This window comes from Salvelinus namaycush, chromosome 33 (genome assembly GCF_016432855.1).
Source record: "Salvelinus namaycush isolate Seneca chromosome 33, SaNama_1.0, whole genome shotgun sequence".
In the NCBI taxonomy this organism is placed as follows: domain Eukaryota; kingdom Metazoa; phylum Chordata; class Actinopteri; order Salmoniformes; family Salmonidae; genus Salvelinus; species Salvelinus namaycush.
The window spans coordinates 32,429,476-32,439,285 of record NC_052339.1 but is presented as its reverse complement, the minus strand read 5'-3'; the positions used below and the strand labels follow the sequence as shown (position 1 = coordinate 32,439,285).

The window sequence follows — 9,810 nt, the reverse complement described above, 5'->3', positions numbered from 1 at the left end:
GATTCATTATTCCTGGTAGACACTACTGGTTATGATTCATTATTCCTGGTAGATACTACTGGTTATGAATCATTATTCCTGGTAGATACTACTGGTTATGATTCATTATTCCTGGTAGATACTACTGGTTATGATTCATTATTCCTGGTAGACACTACTGGTTATGATTCATTATTCCTGGTAGATACTACTGGTTATGTTTGCAGACAGAGCCCAGAGAATGAGATGGTGCAATATTGAATTAATCATATTTTTATAAGGTGTAGGCATGGGGATGTCCACGTCACCTAGAGATATATCCATGCTGTAGAGATACACCTAGCGGACTGGAACTTCACTGTTGTTGGCATAATACAGCGAGTGCTGTCTAGACTTGCACTCGCAAACAAATCCATGACATTAGCTACCTAAATGTGAAGTCAACTGAGGAGTAGTAGAGAATGGAGACTTTAACTTGAAACGTGCAGGATACCTCTTTCTGGTTTCCCTGGCTTCCATTTTTTTATACTGTGTTATGCGTGTTCGCGTAGCACTCCTCACAGTCCGTTTGGTGTACGTTTTGTTTTGATATGAAACTGTCAAAAACTCTGAAAGGTATTATTATACATCACAACATTTGTTGAAGCCTAAAATGTTAGTCCGTAATCGTAACATGGTGCTAGTATGTTCACAAATTTCACGTTTACGTTTCAAGTTTCACGCATGGCTTTTCTTACAATCCTAACAATTTCCGTACGTATTTTCTTACGATCCTAACAATACGTACGGTCAACCTTTTGGCAGGTATCTTGCTCCATTGGGCTTGGGAACATTTAAAATTGTGATTGACAGCTCACTGGAAAATATATTTACAGATATGTTATAGATTCACATGTCTCTTTCGTCTTATTATGTTTAATAAGTAGCAGATATACCTCAAGGAATAGGATAATAGGCTAGCTACGTAATTCACTTTCTGATCCAACTTTGCATGCAATGCCCACTTTGTGAACCTAATGCCAAAGGTCAATAGCATTACCATCAGGTTAGAGAAGGTTGTGAGATGTGACTGTGTATTTTACACACATATTTTAATGTTAATTTATTTATGTATTTGATAAATACATTACCCAATATATTTACATATATTTCAATTGTATTTAAATATATTCCAATATTTTTTCTGTATGGGTTAGGCTTACATCGAAGCGAAAAACTACAAAGGACTTATTATATGTGCACCAGACAGATATTTATAAAAGGAAATAGAGGGTAGACTTTTCTCATGTGAGGCCTAGTCCCATCATCCTCGTTTGCATCCAGGTTGCTTGGTGGAGGAGTGAATTATTAATTTATTGTCTCATAGGGAGATTTGCTTGTCAAAAATACAAGAGTATATGAGACTATAGCTGACATTTATTGGCCGATTATAGGCCAACAGTTTTCCCCAAAGCCAATAATGTTTCTTCGCGGTCACACAAAAAGACATTTACTTTAATTTAAGATTGTTCAGCTCCAGTCAACTCCAAATATTGCTGTCATGCACTAGCATACACACTAGGCCTTTATTACTCCTGTATTAACATGGAAAATACTCCTCAGCACCTAGCCCCCATAGTTAATGTGAGATTGTCTTCCGACAGATAGGACTCACTTCTACAATACCATTTCGCTGTTCTTCACTAATCAATTGCAGTCATAATCAACAATGTTATCATGCCTCATTAAGTAATTCTCCAAAGGGAATGTGTCAAAATGTATGGCTCATCTGTGGCAGAGAGGATTACGTAATTAATCAAAAGGCAAGCACAATATCTTAAACATTTGTATTTTATTACATTTTTAATAATCACATCACTAATGAATAATTAACCACAACAAACACTTCTTTCAAAACCCAAAAATAAATTCTAAATGAATGAAAAACAAAAATCAAGACAAAATTAAATCTGCACCAATGACAAATTCTGCGACTGACATAAGTCATCCTAACACATCCCAATTGTTTCTGCTCTTAAATAGGTGTTTTCTATTAGTACACTTTGTGTGAACTAACAGCTAGAAGCAGATCTATGGAGCTCATTGTTGCATCACTGGAGAGCTCTAAGTACAACACAAGCCAAACCTGACAGCTGCTGTTAGTCTTACACAAAGGTGTGTTAGGACGTGGAGCTTTCCATTATACTCCAGGGCAGTGTGTGTTTGTGTGTGTGTGTGTGTGTGTGTGTGTGTGTGTGTGTGTGTGTGTGTGTGTGTGTGTGTGTGTGTGTGTGTGTGTGTGTGTGTGTGTGTGTGTGTGTGTGTATGTGTGTATGTGTGTGTGTGTGGAGGGCGAGGGCGAGGGGAGCAATGTTACTAAATGACCGATACAAACTCTGATTTCTAATCCCTCTTCCACGCATTTTGTAACGGTATGTTATACAGTGCAATTCATACATATTAGTTTCAATCCCTTTCATGTTACATGTATCTTGTTTTCAAATCAACGCGAGGTCGTCACTGTATCCTACAATGTCAAAATCACATCTAAAAAGGTCTTCCTGTAAATAACAGTATTTTAATTTCTTAAGATTGGGGTTGTGGGGATGGACAAAGGTTATGTGAAAGTTAACAAAACTCTTACAATTTGTGAAAGAAAGGCTGTTCAATAGACAGCAATGCACAAACTGGACCAGACCCCACTATGCCTTCCATAAGCCCTCTAACACTCCCCCACTGACACCACCACCACGCACCAATGGGAACACAAGATAAATACACAAGATAAATACACATAGAAAAAGTGTTGTTTCCTTAGTACACTAAATCTCCAGAACATTCTTTCACTTTAGCAGCCCTTTTCTTGGAAAAAAGGTAGACTTGCTCAATAATAATAATAATTAATATGACTCATTACCATTAAATCTGTTCAAGGTAGATGAACATAAAAGCTATACTTAACATCCTTATTACACCCCCCCCCCCCCCCATTGTTGTTTTCATATTGTTTTTGTTGCTGTGGCGAAATAGTGTATAAACAGTCTAAATCTATATTCCTAAACAAACGCGTGCGATCTCAAAGAGAACATGAAGACCAGGGGTGAAAGAGACAGTGAAAGTGGTTGTGGACAGGCACAAGGAGGAAATGTCCCCATCAGACGAGGAACGTGGCACCAGAGGCCAAACTACGATCCACCTCAGCAGACGCTCCTCTGATGCACGACAAACCGCTCAAATATCAATATCTAGAAACCTATAGAATTTCTAAATAAAATATTGTTGATAACAATAAAATGTATAGTCTATTTTCTTAAAACATTTGGCTCTGGGGATTATTCCACACATCTCAAAAGATTGTTACCCTCAAACAATATTTCATGGTGGTCCTAGGAGCAAAATGGGAGGCCATCAAGATGAAATACAGTTCTATGCTGTACAGGAGAGTGCAAAGCTCCTTAACTGTGTTCGTTAAGTGGCCCTTATGCATTGCAGACATATCCAGGGATAGCTCTACCTTCAATCAAATACAGATTTCCATCACAGTGAATCCTCTTTGATATATTCAAGCCTTTAAGGTGCTTTTAATAGTTTCCATACCTCTGATTTAAGAGGATATTAAAAATGTTGGTTGTATTATTCTTGCACATTTTGGAGTGTTGGTGCTACTTTTAGGAGGTCTACATTTTGACTTGAATTTGGGGGGGGGACGGGACGGGGGACGGATCATTACTCAAAAACATTACTCAATGTTCTGTCCTCATTTTGAGTACAACACAAATAAACACGATGAACTTATAGCTGAATTATATACCAAACTGCAATAGAATTTTCAGGCAAAATGGACAGCCTCTGATTTTGTTCCTGCCCACTGTCTAAAGCAAAGAACGCAATAATAAGGAAAGATAAACCACTGACTATGATTTGCCCCCAAGGACAAATATACTGAACCACAACACTGCAAGTCATAATGCACATAGGCTTTCTGCTCTGGGCATGATATTACCTGGCCATGCACTAAAAAAAGCAATTGGAGGCAATCGTTGGATACATTGCTACATGTACAATAAGCCACATCGAATGTTCCACTGCCAATAGCCTGACAAAAGAAGTCCTTCAGCTAGTCCACTTATAACTGTCAAAAAACACCTGACCAGAACCCTCAGAAAAGAGCTGAAATGGAACAACAACAAGGATTAGTTACAAAATAGAATTCTTGTAAATCCTAATCAGACTACAGAGCCACCAGGCGGCTTGACGGGTCTGTTACTCTCCAGGGACAAGGGTCCATCAGCTTGAGCTTCCAGCCCGAGTACCATCCCAGTTTCAGGTAAACAGGACAGGAGGCACGTACAAGACACACAGCTCCACCAATTTCCAAGACCCTTCCCTTCAAATAACTAATCTTCACACAAGTCCCTTGTACTGTATTCAAAATAAAAGCTTCCAAACTCTACTTTCTTGAACTTTCCCAGACTACTATTCTGACAGTGGAACATTCAATGTTCAGAACAGTTTGTGCATATAATATGCGCAAAATGTCAAAATGTTGGCATATTATATGCGCAAACTGTTCTGAACATCGAATGTTCCCCTGCCATCACATTGTTGTTTTAACACACTGAAGTGGACACGTCTTTCACTACGCCTCAGTGTTCGTTGTCTCTCTGTTTTATCCGTCTTCATCTCCCTCCTCACATTCCCGACATGCTTCCTCGGTCTCAAAGCCCGAAACAGAGTTGCGTCTTCATGACTGTGTGCCTTTGTTTCAAGAAGAAAAGAAAAAAAGTTTGCGTGTATTCAAGAAGAGTCCTAACGGTAAACAGACCATCCAGCGTATTGCTTGTACGAGAAAGAATACAAATAAAGAAGGAAACGATGAGAAAAACCTTCTACCAAAACAGATGAGGAAAATAAACCAAAGTCCAGAGAGAGAGAGATAGAAAGTAAACAGAACAGAACACCACAGCTCATTGTTACAGCAGAATTCACTCAAACACACCATCACAAACACAGAGATTAAAGAGAGTTAAATAGCCTACTGTTCAAACAGTCTACTAGTTTCAAATGCTCTGATGATGGACAGTGAAGAGAGGAGGGAGGTGAACCAGTGAGTGAGTCGATGGTTAGTGAATACTGAGTGAATAATCAATGGTTATTGGGAACACACGGCAGCCCTACATGCTCACAAGTAAAGGGGTGCTACACACATACTACTCTGCGTACGTAACACACAGGTGAGTCTAGGAGGGTTTCCCATTGGGTAGTGTCTATGGGGGTGTCTGTACGAAGCAAACAGGTTTGTTCAAGGCCGCTGTTGCCTGGTAGATTACGCTCTCACTAAAACGGCACTAGTACGTACTGTAATACTGGACATGACTGGCGTCTGCTATTGTATGCTGCGACTGCCATGATCTGCTCTTGTAGAGACCAGGAAACATGATCTAAAATGAGCGCTGTTGTCAGAAAGCCAGGAAGGAAACGGTTCATATACACAGCCCATCACCTGATCAAAGGGACCAACGGAAAACCATGATCCTAGGAAAGTCCTCCGAGCACATTAATACAAGATTAGCACAACCAGACAAATCCGAGAGAACATGGCAAGCCTCCGTTCCCCTCCCATTGATATCCCACCCTGCCTGAAGCTTGTTCTACTGTATGTACAATGTCAGCTCAGCCAATGGGAAGAGGACAGCGGTAGGTAGGTAGCGCAGGGTAGGCGGAATAACATGATACATGAATGAGATCATAGGAAGGGAGAGGTGTTTGGAACTGGGGTGTGGGGTTGAGGGTCATGATCCGAGTCCTGCTAGTCTGCCGTTGCCCCATGCCCCGAAGGGGGGAAGAGGGAGGGGGTTGGGGGCAGCAGGGGTAGCCGGCGGAGGCCAGGAAGTCATTGAGAGAGACACTGGGTTGCAGGTGTGAGGGGCTGTTGTCTGGGGCTGGCCAGGTTATGATGTCGGCGCCATGATCCGTGCGAGAGCAGGCGTTCTCGCAGAAGTTGAGTTTGAAAGACTCAATCTGTAGCAGGAAGAAAAGGAAAGAGGAGAGAAGGGGAGAGAAGGAGAGAGGAGAGAGAGGATGGAAGGAGAGAAGAGAGAGAGGAGAGAAGGAGAGAGAGGAGAGAAGGAGAGAAGAGGAGAGAAGGAGAGAAGGATAGAGAGGAGAGAAGAAGAGAGGAGAGAAGAAGGGAGAGGGAGGAGAGAAGAAGAGAGGGGAGGGGGAAGAGAGAAGGAGAGAGAGGAGAGAAGGAGAGAGGAGAGAGAGAAGGAGAGAGGAGAGAGAGAGAAGGTGAGAGAGGAGAGAGAGAAGGAGAGAGAGGAGAGAGAGAAGGAGAGAGGAGAGAGAGAGAAGAGAGAGAGGAGAGAAGGTGAGAGAGGAGAGAAGGAGAGAGGAGTGTGGGACAGGAGATGTTGAGATGAAGAGGGTAGAGGGATAACACAAAGAAGAATTAGAAGCCTGTAGAATAACAAGTAAAAGGTCATGTGAAGGTCAGGGACTTCGTGTAGAAATTAAAAAATGACCCTCTCTGCTCCTTTTGTATTCCAACTTCAAAAGGCCCCTCTCCAGACCAGACATCCCCTCTCTACTTACTTGTCTCAGGGATGCTTGAGTCCAGGCCCTGGGGGTCCTGGAGGCCCTGGCAGGGGGCGTCCTCCTTCACCCCATTCTCCCGGGAGGGGCTGCTTGCCTGTCCTGGCACCGTGGCTGGAACTGGGGTATCACTGGGGGGAACCTCATTCCCCTCTGCTATCTCCTGGGCCCCCTCAGCCTAGAAACAAACACAGTGGCAGGGTGTCAGCTGGGGCAATGGAACAGGGGTTTCAGTGTGTGTACAGTAGGACAAGTGGGATAATAACAAAAAGAGTACTCAAAGAAAACATGGCAGGCACTGACGTTGTCTTCAAATGGTAAGAAACTCATTAAAGCTATTGCAGTACCAGGGTGAGTGGTTTAACGGTATCAAATCAAGTGGAAAATAAAGAGCTTATATTAAATCAAAAATATTAGATGAGGAATATAACCTTCAGCTATATTTAACAATAGGAATAATAATAATATGAATCTTTAGACTGGGGTTTAGGAGTACGGTATGTCAGGGTCCATAAATCATGTGTCTCTATTTCACAAAAAAGACTACAATGGAAGGGATCAATGACAAAATCCAGGGGAATTTAGATAGTTTGGTAAATGTGTTTGTATTTCAATATATTTCAAACCCATTAAACCCTTGGGGTATTTTTCACCATTTTCCTTCAAAGGAAATGTTCCTACCTAAACCACAGAGAGTACCAGAACAACTATGATGTCAACATGGACTGGTAAAGTGTTGTGTAAGATGATAGGTATGTGCAGGCATACTACAACATCTCTGAAATAGACCTATAGTATCTCACTGTCATTAAATTCTCAACTGTATACAAGTATTGATAAGATGAAATCCTAAAGAACGTGATGGAGGACCAACTGAGAACATGTCCCGTTGTGTGTGTTTATTATCAACTATGTACTCTCTATTCAATGTAGAAAGATCAAGTTAATTCCCAGTGCCAGAGACGAATGGTACAGCCATTGAGATGGTGGTCATGTGACTGATAATATGGACTGTGATAGGCTGAGGGGACAGGCGACATCACACTAGATAGGACTGGCTGATGCACAGACATCCCCTACCCACCTACGTGGGTGGAAAAAAGGTGGAGGGTCCCTAGGAGAGGAGCCATAGTAGTTCCTTCCTGTACTCCCAGCCTCTCCTCTTGGTCATCCTCACTCCTGTCACACATGTCCTCTTATGGGGGAATCAGTCTGTGTCTGACCCTCATTCCCCCCTCATCTCCCCACTGTAGTGTGCACATCCCCCTCCTCTTCTCTCTCTCCTCCACCTCAACTCCCTCCTTCCATCCCCCGGTCTTTCTCTGTTGCTCAGACTAGAACTGCTATGCCTGAAGGTCCAGTCTTCCTACATCTCCAAGGAGGAGAAATGGGAGAGGAGGGAGGCAGATTCTTGAGGTGCCACATGAAGAGAGAGCCATGCTGTCAACCGTCATGAGTAAATCACCTCCCAGCGTCTTCAAGTGTTGTTATGAACACAGTGAGGAAAGAGTACAGAGAAACTACACGCAATGCTTCCCCCCCATTGAAACCTCTCTCTCTCTCTCTCTCTCTCTCTCTCTCTCTCTCTCTCTCTCTCTCTCTCTCTCTCTCTCTCTCTCTCTCTCTCTCTCTCTCTCTCTCTCTCTCTCTCTCTCTCTCTCTCTCTCTCTCTCTCTCTCTCTCTCTCTCTCTCTCTCTCTCTCTCTCGTCGGAGTGCATGCTGGGAGTGAGTCGTCAAGCAGGAGTGATTGTGAGAGCGACTGGAATTCTTTTCACTCTATTGGGTTTTGGTGTGTATATGTATATATATTGATTAGTTTAGTTGTTTTAAGGGTATCTTGTCTAACTATCACTAAGCACGTATAGGGGTGGTGGGATCGTTGAGGTTGGTTTTCGCGAGGGCACAACCAGCGGGTGGGGCTGGTTGCAATGGCCACTCGCGGAAGTTTAGAGTTTGAAAAACTTAGTCGACGGCATGGAGTAAAGATTCCTGCTGCGGCCGGGTGTTCAGTGGAAGAATGTAGTTTGGCTGTGGGTGCTATCATTGGGTATGATAGCATCAAATCGGCCTCAAGGATGAATAGCGCTGTAGTGATATTCTTAGATTCCATTGAAAAGGTGAATAAAATAGTTGAGGGGTGTTGTGTTACGGGAGACACAGACGCCGGTATTTCCGCTTATGAATCCGGCGAAGAGAGTTATACTTTCTAACGTGCCACCATTTGTTAGAGATTAAGTGTTGGAGCGAGAGTTATCTCGTCATGGTCAAATCGTATCTACAATAAAGAAGGTTCTTTTTGGATGCAAATCTCCGTTGCTGAAACATGTCGTGTCTCATAGGAGACAAGTGCATATGATCTTAAAAAAGGACGTTGATGAACTGAATTTAGCGTTCAGTTTTAAGATTGATGGATTTGATTATGTCTTCTACGCTTCTACTGAATCAATGAAATGCTTTGGCTGTGGAAGAGAGGGGCATTTGGTGCGTAGTTGTCCCGAGAATGAGCGCGCAGAGCCCGGTAGTAGCTATAGTGTTGGTGCAGCTAACGCACCACCGCGAAGGGATGAACATGCTAAGGGTGCAGGGGAAGGGAGAAGGTGGGCAGATGTGGTTGGAAAAGTAGGAGAAGAAGGCATTGTGGATACGGGGGCAATTGTGGTAGATCAGAACAAAGAGGGAGGGGAAACAGTCGGTGAGATTGCGACTGCCGTCGCTGAGGTGGTGTTGGAAAATGAAATTGGAGGTCAAGAGGAGATTGAAATAACGGAAAAGGAAGCAGATGTTTTCAAAGTACCGAGGAGTAAGAGGAAGAATTTAAGGGGTGGTGAAGGGTCTAATTCTAAGAGGAAGGTAGAGATTGATAAATCAGTTGAGGATGAACAGGTTGTAGAGATGGTGGAGTTTTCTTCTGGGGAGGATAGCGAGAGTGAGTCATCTGACGCGTCACAACAAAATAGCGAGATAAATGGGGTGGAAGGGAGGTATGGGATTAAGAAGGTACGTCAATTTCTGAAGTTGACAAAAGGGAAGAAATATATGCAGGATTATAATATAACTGATTTTTTCCCTGAAAGTGAATTGTTTATTGAATCAGCAAAGTTTCTGATGTCAAAAATTACAGGGGGAGGTTTGACAAGCCCTGAAATTGCTAGACTCAAGAAAGTGGTCACGAGAGTGATAAGTGATGTAAATTCTAAAGAAAATGAAAGAGTTAAGTTGCAGTTTTAACTCTGTAAAGAGATGTGGTGTCTGTATCT

At 42.6% G+C, this 9,810-nt stretch overlaps 1 protein-coding gene across 1 annotated transcript in view; it reads right to left on the bottom strand.

Moving 5' to 3' along the window:
* Positions 1-1,793: 1,793 nt before the first annotated feature.
* The window catches only part of LOC120028150 (microtubule-associated protein 4-like), a 35,572-nt gene continuing 27,555 nt past the window's right edge, over positions 1,794-9,810 (bottom strand). The window contains exons 9-10 of the mRNA XM_038973350.1: positions 6,553-6,730; positions 1,794-5,979 (exon numbers count right to left, since the gene is read on the bottom strand). Of these exons, the coding sequence (XP_038829278.1) occupies positions 5,975-5,979; positions 6,553-6,730 (183 nt within the window). The 3' untranslated portion in view covers positions 1,794-5,974. The remainder of the gene's footprint in view (positions 5,980-6,552; positions 6,731-9,810) is intronic.